General features: G+C 54.7%; 1 protein-coding gene across 1 annotated transcript in view; it reads left to right on the plus strand.

Moving 5' to 3' along the window:
- LOC128055849 (rab11 family-interacting protein 5-like) overlaps positions 1-12,674 on the plus strand; it is a 171,002-nt gene that overhangs the window by 141,517 nt on the left and 16,811 nt on the right. Inside the window, exons 13-14 of the mRNA XM_052648406.1 lie at positions 3,731-3,846; positions 5,776-5,861. Coding sequence (XP_052504366.1) covers positions 3,731-3,846; positions 5,776-5,861 — 202 coding nt within the window. The remainder of the gene's footprint in view (positions 1-3,730; positions 3,847-5,775; positions 5,862-12,674) is intronic.

A 12,674-nucleotide genomic window follows, 5' to 3' on the forward strand; every position in this document is an offset into this window, starting at 1 on the left:
AGAAGACCCGTAGCCCACAGTTGGTCTCTCTCTCTCTCTTTTCATTTGTTTAGTCTCTCGGTAACAATACCGCTGGAGCTGAGCTTTCCAGGAGTGGGATAAGAGCGACCTGGGAGGGTTTGAAAGGACTACAGTAGAACTTAAAGCTCTGGAAGAGATAATGGAGCCACTGACACAGGCTGGCATTCTCATTGTTCAGAGGTAGGGATGGCTGGTAACCGGTGCATCCAGCAAGTGCTCAATAAATGGCTAACCACTGTACAGAGTCAACGGAAGAGATCTCAGGGCCTGTGCTGTCTGAGTTGACAGTAAGAAAGTTGGTGTTCGCCGGGAGGAGCCTGGGGTTGCCATCATTCTGAGGTGGCTTCCAGGGATTTCTCTATCTCTTCCATGCCGTAGCTTAGCTGAGAGGGGGACATTGTCATTCTCAAAAGGGTCCAGACAGGGAGGGAGGCTGGGTTTTCACTTCCTTTCATGCTTTATCTTTCATCTCAAGTGGCTTTGTGTTTGAACCAAAGACCTCCTCTATCCTTCTGAGGCCACATCGCATATTCAGAAATTTCAGAAAGCAGGTGAGATGCCACTGCAGCCTGGGACAACTCCATCACCTCCAAAACCATGCTCTCTCTTGTCTGTCTCCAGCATGCGCATCAACGCACACACACGCACACAGTCGGACTTGACATTTCTCAGCTGTTCCTGGCTTCCCCCTACCTGGACAAGCCCGTAAGCTCAGCCAGCACCCAGAAATTCACAGACACACTAAATGCAGCCCCATTTTTGCCCTTGGGAGGCCAGCAGGGAGCGGAATTCACAGAGTGAGTTTAAGTAGCTGCTCCTCTCCTGAACCACATTCCTGTGGCCTAGTCTTTCCTGGAATGGTGGTGGTGGTGGAGGGAGAATGTATTCTCAGAGGGCAGAGATTAACGCCTTTCAGGGCAGAAAACCCCAATATCATCTCCAAAGGTTTTCTTGGGTCTCCTGGTACTTAATGCTAAGTTGCTTCAGTCGTGTCCGACTCTGTGCGACCCCATAGACGGCAGCCCACCAGGCTCCCCCGTCCCTGGGATTCTCCAGGTAAGAACACTGGAGTGGGTTGCCATTTCCTTCTCCAGTGCAGGAAAGTGAAAAGGGAAAGTGGAGTCGCTCAGTCGTGTCCGACCCTCAGCGACCTGATGGACTGCAGCCTTCCAGGCTACTCTGTTCATGGGATTTTCCAGGCAAGAGTACTGGAGTGGGTTGCCATTGCCTGGTACTTAAGGGCCTGGCTATCCCAAGGATGTGATAGGTTGCAGTACATCCCTGCCACCACTAGAGGGCAAGTCACTAACACAGGCCAGGTGCCCCTACCCCAGGCCTCTCTGGGGCCCTTCTGGACCCTAAGCCCTAGGGGGGCCCTGGGACTATCAGGAGCTCACCTCTAAGGGTGAGGAGCAGGAGATGCAGAGCCAGGCTTGCAACCCAAGGCCAGCTGGCCTGAAACCCAGGCTCCCATTCTCTCCTCCTTTACCTCAGATTCACCTGCCTGACTCTCAGTCTCTGGGTGTGTCTAAGACAAGGGCTTTTCAGCATCAACACTACTGACATGTTGGGCTGGATAATTCTTTGCTGCAGGAGCTGTCCTGGGCATTGTAGGATGTTTAGTCTCTGGTCTACCTAGGGATGCCAGTAACAACCCCTGCCCCTCCAGATCGGGATCATCAAAAATGTCTCCAGCTTTGCCAGATGCCTCACAAAATCAGCCCCGGTTGAGAGCCCCTGTTTAAGACAGGAGAGTGTGGCTGCTGTGGAGACAGCAGGGACTGAAGCCGACAAGGTCTGCCCATGGCTCCCACTGTGACTGTGTGTCGTGTGGAAACACGAGAGCTACTCGGAGACGGCATATGTGCTGTAAACACGTTTCAAAACTGTACTGGGTCTCCTGCTTTTCTTCTCCAAAGGCTGCAGAGTTCCTCAGTCTTCCCCTCTGTTTTTTCCACCTCCCCGCTTTATTGAAACAGGAGACGGAGGCTCAGAGACCCTCAGAGCCTCAAGCAGCCCCTCACCTGCAGGGCCCTGTCCCCCAACTGCAAGCGCCCTGGCCTGCTCTGCTCCTAGCCTTGGCTTGGGCACCAGGAGCATCTGCGGTCCTCCTCCTCCTCCACCTGCCCACTAGGCCCTGCCGCCCTCCAGTTCCCAAAACCCTGGCGCCCCCCCTCACTGGAGGGAGCGAGGAAGCAGCAGGTGTTGATGCTAATCAGCGTTCACAGCCCAGAACTGCAGTCGCTCCCAGGCTCACACACTCCCCAAAATTAAACACTCATTATACAAAATTAATTGACATTAATTAGCAAAAATTAAAACTTTAAACACAGCAAGGCGCTTTTGGGGGAGGAGTGAAGCAGGCGGGCTCCACATTTGTCACCCCCCTCCACTGCCCACCCTCCCACCATCCCCAAGTCCCCCCACTTCCATCCTGGAGCAGGACAAGAGTTCAGGCGAGGTCAGCACCCTCACCCAGCCCTGGGCCCAGGCCCAGCCATGTGAATCCCAGGGGAGAGAAGCCAGCTGATGGGTGGCCCCCCAAAGTTGGACACACTCTGCCGAAGTAAGGCGCCAGGAGCCATCCCCTCAGCCCGGGTCCCCATGATCTCAGCTGAGATGCGGAGGCATGGCCAAAGGAGGAAGCCCAGCCATCTGAATCAAGCATGTAGAAGGCGTGCCTCTAGCCCCCACCCCAAACTCGTCCATCTCCTGGGTACCCAGAGGATGGGGCACTGTAGCCTTTTGGCTCTGTCCCACTTCGCTGTGTGACCTCAGATAAGTCACCCCCCTCTCTGAGCCTCAATCTTCCATCCATATGATGAGGGGGAGGTGCTGGGTGAGCACTGAGGTTCCTGCCTGCTCTGGCACCTGCTGTCAGGGAAGCAAGTCTCTGCGAGCTTGATTCACTCTGAGGAGCGAGGGGCTAAGTGTGGGGGGCAGCTGGCATTTTAAGAGGATGCCCAGAAAGGCAGCCAAGGGACTGAGGAGCTGACAGTGGAGCATCCGGCACCAGTGGGGGTTGGCCTTCAAGCCACAGAGCCCTCCTGGATGGGCATCCACTTTGCCTGCTGGTGGGGCCTGCCCCTGAGGAGAGGAAAGCAGCATTCTGGATAACTGGCTGCTCTCTGAGCCCTGAACAGTTTCCCCTTCCCCCTCACACTGGTTATTTATTTTCCACCTTTGCTTTCCAGGTTCCCAAGGGCCCCACATCCTTCACCAGGCTGATAGGCAGCAGAGCCATGCCTTCACCCACTGTCGGAGCAGTTCTGTGCTTCGTCACTCAGTTGTGTCCGAGTCTTTGTGACCCCGTGAACTGTAGCCCACCAGGCTCCTTTGTCCATGGGAATTCTCCCAGGCAAGAATACTGGAGTGGGCTGCCATGCCCTCCTCCAGGGGATCTTCCCAACCCAGGATCGAACCCAGGTCTCCCTCCTTGCAGGAGGATTTACCATCTGAGCCATCAGGGAAGCCCATGAATACTGGAGTGGGTATCCAGAGAGGATCTTCTCCAGGGGATCCCCCCAACCCAGGAATGGAACTGGGGTCTCCTGCACTGCAGGCAGATTCTTTACCCGCTGAGCTACTAGGGAAGCCCTGGCATTTATTCAGAAGCTTGGTTGCTTGGTGCAGGTAGAGCCCAGTGGTCTTCTCCGCAAGGTAGAATGCCATCTCCCCCCCTCACTCCTGCTCCCTTCTCTCTCTCCAGCCAGCGCCAATATCTGCAACGTGGTTCTGATGCGGTATGGGGAGCTGGAGGAGGGAATTGACGTCTTGGATGGTGACGGCAACCTCGTGGGCTCCTCCAAGATCGCCGCCAGACATGTGGGTCATCTGGGGGCTCAGGGGGCTGGTGGGGAGGCTCTGGTTAGTTTTACCTCAACGTGATCATTCCCCAGGGGTTTCTGTCCACCGGGCCCTTGCCTTTCCTCTTGAGCACGCCTCCTCCCCCACAACTCCCATCCCTGTGAACCACAGGCCTTAGGTCTGGCCCTCGCCAGCCCCACCCTCGCTTCTCTGCAGCAACCTCTTCACCCCTGGGAAACATCCCCATCTCTTATCCCAGCCCCTTAGGACCCGCTTTCTCTGACTTGTTAATTGGTGAGGGCAGAGGAGGGCCTCCCCTCCCCCGGAGCTTTCTTTCCCTTCCCCAGGACCTAGAGCCCTGCTCCTGGGGCCTTCATATCCCCCTGGGTGAGAAGAGGACAGGTGGAAGTGGATGATTTGTGGTCTGTGCTAACAGGCACTTCTGCAGGTGATACGTCACCAGGGAGTGAGTGTGGCCAAGGCGAAGGGATTTCAGGCTTGCAGGAAGCCATGGAGATGGTTTGGGGAAGAGTATTTTGTTTCAAGAGGCCCTCTTTCACTTCTTTCACTTTTTACCAGCCTCACCCATTCTAGCAATTATAATTTTTTTTTTTTTTTAAATTCCAGCCTGTGTATATATCTCCCTGTGCTTTCCGGCCTTCATCCTAATGGCGACTAGCATCATGTCCTGCTCTAGCCTCCGAGTGCTGGGTCCCCTCTGCTCCAGCCCTTCTCCCTAATCAGCTCCCACGTGGGGCCCCCGCTGTGCTCTGTCAGCGAGGCCATCTCCATAGGCCTCTGACCCCACTGGAAACTAAGTGTCCATGCAAGGCTTGTGAGGGGCAAGGAGCTCGAGGGTGCTGGTGTCCAAGCCACATCCCCTGCTTCCTGCACAGGCTCCACCCTCAAGCCTGTTCAGGAGACTGGAGGGACCCTCTCTCAGGTCTTTCTGCAGCTGCTGATGAAGAACCCAGGTTCCTGGGAGAAATATTCAGCCCCCCACCCCTCATCAGAGGGGATTTAGCCTCAACTTCCCACCTGACCCTAACCTCCTATCCAGCCCTATACTCTTCCCTGACTTCCTGAGAGGGTGGCCAATAGTGACAGCTCCTTCACGTGGTCCAAACAGCAGGGACCCCCAACTCTTCTGCAGCCCTGGGCTTCCCTTGTCTTGACCCTGCTGGCCCCTTGCCATTCTGGAGAAAGACTGCAGGGACCCATGTGTTCCAAGCATTCCTTGAGCCTTCTCTGAGAACCAGGAGCTTGCATCAGTGACCATCAGGATGCAGAGATGCCACTGAGCTATGCCTCGACAGCCGCCACTGCCCGGAGATCCTGAGGGAACCCCCTGACCAGGCCCCAGGCAGACCCCTTATGGGGACCGCAGACACTCAGCAGAAGCCTTTCCCACTACAAAGTTGACCTCTTGTCGCTAAGAAAGACTCTCCTCCAGAGCCAGGAGATGCAGCGTCACCACACCTTTGTCTTTAAGGGCCCAAAAGAGAAAGTCAGTCCCAGAATCTCTGTTCTCACTGGGCACAAGGAACCTCAGGCAGCTCAGCAGGTCCCAGCTGTTTGTTCTGATCCTTCCGGCCCCTGCTTTTTTTCTGAGCATCTCAAGTCCTCCATGTGCTTCCTCTCAGCCGCAGCACCCCCCTCCCCAACTCAGGCACCTCCCTGGGCGCAGGCCCCTTCCTGGGACTGCCTCTGTGTTGCCACCCCTCCCCCACACGTGGCAGGTGATGGGAATCTGTGATGGGAAGACAGGGAGAGCTTTTTTCTGTTGTCGGGAATACAGCTTAGCGAGCAATTCCATGAATTATTCCATTCAGCCAGATGTGCTTAGCAGCAGTACACACACCTAGGGGCTCCAGGGCGGGTTTTGCTGCCAGGCAGCTGTCCCACCCCCAGAAGCCCCTGCTCACCAAGCCTCTGCTTGCCCCTCAGGCCCTGCTGGAGACAGCGCTGACACGAGTGGTCCTCCCCATGCCCATCCTGGTGCTCCCCCCGATCGTCATGTCCATGCTGGAGAAGTGAGTGGGGCCAGGACAGCAGCCATCGTGGAGGTGGAGGGGAGGGGGCCCTGCTGGCCCAGGGCAAGGGCCCTAGTTTGTTCTGACTCTCCTTGAAAGGACTGCTGCAATCATCTTGTGAGAATGAATGGACTCTCCCTGCTCAGGACCCTGTGCTAGGAGCTGGGAGGGAGGTCCTGATGCACAAGGCAGGGCTGGCGCTTCTTAGGGGTGTGTGTGTGTGTACGCACTCTATTAGTGCACAGCACAGGACCAGTGGTAGAGAGAGCGTCTGAGGACTGTGGTGGGAAGACTAGACCTGGACCCAGCATACCCCTTTCAAGTATCTGCAGTGAGGCAAGTCTCCACCTCACTATGCCTCAGTTTCTCCATTTATAAAATAATAATATTAACCTTCGTGCCACCCTCAGAGGGATGTTCTGAGAACATATTTGTTCTGACTCTAAAGAAAGAGTCAGGAGTCATGATTGTATCTCTAAAAGAGATATCTGTGCTTGCTTAATATACTTATAATATATTCATGTTGTGTTGTGGTACTCTGTTCCTTTTAATTGACAAGTGATATTCCATGGTAAGGGCTTCCCTGGTGGCTCAGCTGGTAAAGAATCTGCCTGCAATGCAGGAGACCCCAGTTTGATTCCTGGGTTGGGAAGATCCCTGGAGAAGGGATAGGCTACCCACTGCAGTATTCTTGGGCTTCCCTGGTGGCTCAGACAGTAAAGAATCCACCTGCAAGGAGGGAGACCTGGGTTCGATCCCTGGGTTGGGAAGATCCCCTGGAGAAGGGAAAGGCAACCCACTCCAGTATTCTGGCCTGGAGAATCCCCATGTACCAGAGAACGCTGGCAGGCCACAGCCCATGGGGCCACAGAGTCAGACTCTACTGAGCAACTAAGCACAGCACAGCACAGAGGAGATAGAATAATAAGAACAGTGATGGAGTGATTCTATTAAGTAATGAGGGTAAAATTGAATGATGAAGACGGGGAGGCTGCTGGGAGGAGAGGCTGAGGGGAGGAGGGAAGAAGCAGGCAGATCCCTGAAGATGAGGGCAAGTCTAGGAGGATGGCAAGGAGCAGGGAATGGTTCTAGGGGCAGGGAGGAAGATAAGCAAAGGCCTGGAGGTCTGGTGCAGGTAAAAGTGAAGAGGTGATCGCTCCCTCCCGCTGGGGGCCCAGCCTGGAAGGGGGCATCTCAGGGCTGTGGATGGGCTTGGGGCTGTGTAGGACAAGGACGGGGTTGGTGGCACTCCATCTAAGGCTTGGGTCAGGGGCTTCTCCCCACTTTGGGGACTTTCTTATTCTCACAAAACAAATGACAATTAGCATCGAACCCTCATTAAACACTTGTTACATTCCAGTCCTCTCTCAGCCAGGTCCCTACCTGAATGCCATCTCCTCAAAGATGCCCTCCCTGACCACCCCGTTGAGATGACAGCCACCAGGACTCCTTCCCCGGCTACACTGACTTATTTTTACTCACAGCACTTACCAATATCTGAGATTCTTTTTCTAGCTGTATATTATCTGTCTGCTTCACTTGAATGTCATCTACGCTTTTGTTTTTAAAGTTACTCAGTTGTGTCCAACTCTTTGTGACCCCATGGAGTACACTGTCCATGGATTTCTCCGGGCCAGAACTGGAGTGGGTAGCTGTTCCCTTCTCCAGGGGATCTTCCCAACCCAGGGATTGAACCCAAGACTCTTGCAATGTAGGAGGATTCTTTACCATCTGAGTCACCAGGGAAGCCCATGGAGGCGGGTAAATTCCTTTTGTTTTCTGCCTGGCACAGCATCTAGCATAGTTCCTGGCACATAGTGATGTTCAGTGTTTGTTGAATGAATGAATGATCTCATTTAACCTTCACAACAGTGCAATGAAGTGAGTATGGTATCCCTATTTTACAGATGAGGAAAGGAAGGCAAAAAGAGGTTGTGTAACATCTGCTTACAGTCACTCACTAGGAAATGGCAGAGCCAAGCGTGACCCAGGAAGATGGCTGCAAAGCTGGGCTCTTCCTACCACACTGGCTGCCTTTTTGGGTTTTTGGATCCAGCACAGAATCACGTCTTTGGAATCCACCCCACATAGAGACAAGGGAGGAGCAGATCTGGGGACCTGGTCTCAGAAAGCCTATGTTTTGATAAGGGGGAGACCCACACACGGGTCAGCTGCAGGTGGGACCCAGCAGTGTGTGAACAGGGTCAAGGTGATCTTGAGGGGAGGTCCGGTCCAGAGGAAAGGGGCTGCAGCCAACTCTGAGATCAAGACAGGATTTGGTGGAAAGGAAGGCTTTGGGGGCAAGATTGGGGCTTCTGTGTGGACCTTGAAGAGCCCAGCCTAGGAAAAGAAAAGGAGCCCTGTGTCCAGCTATGGGGCTGATCCCTTTCTCCCCTGGAAGAGTGGGGAGGTGCAGGGTGGGAGTGAGTTCCTGAGTGGGGATGGCATATTGAACACTGAGATTTAAGGAAATGAATCTCCTCTAGAAGTCGCAAAAATAAATCCTGGAAGTGATTGCTCTGGTGCCCCCTGACCATGTAGACATAGCTCTCTGGTGACCTAAGGCTGTCCCCAAATACCAGTGACTACCAGTGCACACAAGGACCCCACCTGACAAGTGAGGAAGGAGGGGGGGCTTCTGTCTTCAAGGCTACTGAATCTTGAACCTGAAATTTGCAGAGGGAAAATGTATGTGATGCCTGTTGGTGACATCTGAACTGGGTTTGCAGTAGTGGAGTGGTGGTTAGTGTCCCATGTGTTGGAGGCTTCACGGGGGATGGGGTGAGATTGTTCCAGTTCTGAATATCCTGGCCTGAAATCAGCCTGGACTATGGGTACCCCATGTCTGGCTCAGCTCTGAGTCCTGAAAAAGCCCCGAAGGCAGGTAGGTGTGGGTTAGTGGGTCTTCTGGCAGCCTTGTATTTGGTTGGTCCTTTCTTAAAGCTCGTGGGAGGGCCTCTGAGGGAGGAGAAGGAGTCCAGTCTGGGTTGCCCCAGGAATATAAGGTGGGCAAGACTCAGTTTGCACCCCCAGAGACATAACTAACCCCACATATAGGGGGAACAGTCAGACGGAGAGGAGGGGGCGGGGCCGGGCAGGCACCAACTGAGACTCCTGGAGGCGGGGGTTCCACTCCACCGCTTCCGCTTCCGGGTCTGGCTGGTCAGTTTCCCACCTGGAGAACCACAGCATGGACCCCCTGACCACCTGGTCTGCTAGAGCTCGGCATTTTGCACCACCCAGCAGGCCCCTCTGTCGAGCACCTCACAGCCTTCCCATGCAGGGTGCTAATGGCGGGGCCTCTGCTGAGGAGGCTGTTGGGGGAGGCAGCCCGACTCTTGACTCTCGACTCTCGACCCTGGGAGCCCTGGTTGGGTGAGGGAGTCAGGACCGCCAGGGAGAAAAAGACAAAAGAACACTTACTAAGCAGCCTACTTGCAAATTAATGGAGCGCAAAGTAAAACTGCTCCAAGTGCTGAGGGAATGCACAACAATGGGGAGACAAGCTGTTGTGTGGCGGGCCTCAGTTTCTCCTCTCCGGGGGAGCTCTCAGAGAGAGGTCCCCGGGTTTCCAGCTAGGATAGCACAGGTAGGGGGCATGTTCAGATGTCCCGTCTCTGAGACTGAAAGGAAAGGAGTCTCAAGTCAGAAGCCAAGAAGCCTTTAGCACCAGAGCAGGGCACCCCTCTGAGGAGCTGCACACCCTCCCCTCACCCTCCACTACCCCTCCTCTCAGGTTGGGGCTCACACTCCAGCTCCACCGTCCTGGGGAGGAAGTTGGTTTTGGACTCTGGGCTGGGAGAGCAGCCCCATACCCCCGTGTGATCCCCCAACTCAGGCAGGTGTGGGGCGCTCTCCCCCAGCTGTGCCTCTCTGCCCTGGATTGGGCCCTTGGGTTCACTGCCCTCCCAGGACCGGTCTCAGCTGGTTGGGGTTCAGGCCACACCCTCCACGGTGGTTCCTGAGGCCGCTCCCCAGCCTCCCTCAGTCCCTGGGATCCGGGTCTTTCCTCTCTCCCAGGCATTCGCACATCTCTCCATCTGCATATTTTAACTCCCCCAGCTGCCTTTCCAATTCCTCCCTGCCATTTCCCTCTCCTCCACCCCTCCCCCTGTCCTGCTGTGTTCACTCTCCCGCCTGGGCTGGGGCTTCAGAGCCTACTGTTGGCTGCTGTCTGAGCCTGCCTCCTTCCCGAGTGGGGAGCCAGGCCTGGGGCTTTCTGGATCCCTTGTACAGTGAAGACCTCAGCCAGCCACCTTGAGAGAGGAGCTGAGGTCACAGCCCCACATGGAGGGGGCTGGTCTGTCCAGTGTCCCCACCGGAATGAGCCCATGGCCTGCCCCTCACCTGCCAGGAAGGAAACCTCCCTCCATGACCCTGGTGGAAAGACAGTGCCCCCAGGGAAAATACACCCTCCTGTCTGTCCCCCTGCTCTGGCCACCCTCAGGGCCTGAGGTCCCAGTCACTGCCCCTCCTGGTCCTGCTGGAGAAGTTGTGTGTGTTAAATCTCTTCAGTCATGTCTGATTATTTGCAACTCTATGGACTGTAGTCCACCAGGTTCCTCTGTCCATGGGATTCTCCAGACAAGAATAGTGGGGTGCGTTGCCATGCCTTCCTCCAGGGGATCTTCCCAACCCAGGTATTGAACCCGAGTATTTTCCTGTCTCCTAAAATGGCAAGCAGGCTCTTTATCACTGGTACTGTTGTAGTCACACGTTCTGGGAAACAAACTCACTCAGAAGGACAATGCAGATAATGGAGTGCAGTTTATGACACCGGCCGGCCCAAGGCAGAGTCTCCTCTCAGCCAAGGACCCTGATCGACTTTTGTGAAAACCTTATATACCTCAAGTGTACTGCTCAAGCCCACATCCCCAAATTCCTTAAACCTAGCATGGAAAGTGTTAAAGGGAGACACAATCAGGTTACAGCCATGATTCCTAATCAGAAGGGTCAGCTGGTTAGACACTGTAGCCTGCACCAATGGGTGCCATAAAGATCACAAAGGTGATTGACTGCATACGGGATTATTACATTCCTTTTGGCAATGGGAACTCTTGGTGTTTATCAGTCCAGGAGGCCAGTTCGGCCATAGGTATGTTATCCCCATTGCTACTGTAGGAAGAGGGGGGCCTCCCCTCCAGGGCCCCAAGAGCAGGCTCTTATCTAACACTCGGAAAAGAATTGTCCGAGGAGGCACATGCTGATGAAGCAAGAGATTTTATTGGGAAAGGGCACCCGGGTGGAGAGAAGGAGGGCAAGGGAACCCAGGAGAACTGCTCTGCCATGTGGCTCACAGTCTCGGGTTTTATGGTGATAGGATTAGTTTCCGGGTTGTCTTTGGCCAGTCATTCTGATTCAGAGTCCTTCCTGATGGCACACACATCGCTCAGCCAAGATGGATGCTAGAGAGAAGGATTCTGGGAAGTGGACGGACATGCAGTGTCTCCTTTTGACCTTTCCCAAACTCTTCTGGTTGGTGGTGGCTTATTAGTTCCGTATTCCTTACCAGGACCTCCTATCGTAAAACACTTCATGTAAATGGTTGCTAGAGAGCCTGGCCAGGGTGGGCGGTCTCAGTCAGTGTGCTTCCCCTAATACTACCAGGCACATAGTCCAAAGCTCACTGAAAGTGCAAGATGGAGTTTCCTTCTTTTTCAAGATGAAGTCAGCTCAGCCTATTCCTTTCCTCCCTCTGTGCCACCTAGAACAGGCACAGGGAAGGCCAGAAGGGTTTGAGTTTGATTTGGGCAATTCTGTCCCGCTGCTCTTAATCCTGTGGAAATTCCCCTCGCCAGTAGATCAATTTGGGCTTAATTCAATAACTGGTCGGATGGTGGGGTCTGGGCCATTGGGGAGGGCTGGGGGCCAGCCCAGCCACCAGGATCTCCCTCCTTCCAGCCGGAAACAAGGGCAGTAACAATAGCAACACTAACACCCCTCACTGAGCACTTGATGTGTCCCCATCTTTTACTGAATAGAACTTACAAGTAATTGGATCATTATTGGTACCTTAGCAGGCACATTCTGGGCCAGAGTGTCCCAGAGTGTGGTCTGGGGATCACCTGTTTCAGACTCAGGGAGGGTTCCCAGGTGTGGTACCCACAGAATCAGGCTCTCATGAGGGCGAGGGAGTCTGCATTTTTAACCCCAGCCTGGGTACGAAAGTTTGAAAACCACTGCTCCCAATTCTGCTGTCCCCTTAGAGCCAGAGTCGCTCTTGGGATTTGTGTCTGGAGGTAAAGGTGGTGTGGGATTTGCCTGCCCACACGCTGAGGCACAGCCCCCAGGAGCGCCTCTCCCCGGCCCACTCCAGGAAGGAAGGGCAAAAGTCCCAGTTCCATCTTCTTCCCACAGAACCAGTCTTCCTCCAGTGAAGGCTGACGCTTCCCGAGGGCAGCGTTTGTACCCACCCAACATCCCTTGGCAAATAATCCATCCTGCTGGCTCATCCCACCCCAGGTCTCCCCCAAGTAGATGGCCTGTGGTGTTCACTAGGACCCAGTGGATTGTACAGAATGAGATGCTCTGATGGACAACACAGTGAAGGTGGACCCGCCAACCACTATGATCCCCACTCTGTCTGGAAAGCCTGTTCTGTCATGGGGCTTGGGGACCCGGCCCCAGAGGGAGGAGGCTCTCATACCCCTTTCCTCTCCAAGAATCCCTCCTCTGACACTCGCTGCAGGGAGGGGTATTAGCTGTGAGCTGGCAATGATGTAGTCAGAGGGTCCAAAGGCAGGAGCCGGAGCAGCTCAGTGACAGCACTTGCGGGGAGTCAGGAGTCCAGAGAGGAGCCCTGCCTGCCTCCTG

This window comes from Budorcas taxicolor, chromosome 11 (genome assembly GCF_023091745.1).
Source record: "Budorcas taxicolor isolate Tak-1 chromosome 11, Takin1.1, whole genome shotgun sequence".
Classification (NCBI taxonomy): Eukaryota; Metazoa; Chordata; class Mammalia; order Artiodactyla; family Bovidae; genus Budorcas; species Budorcas taxicolor.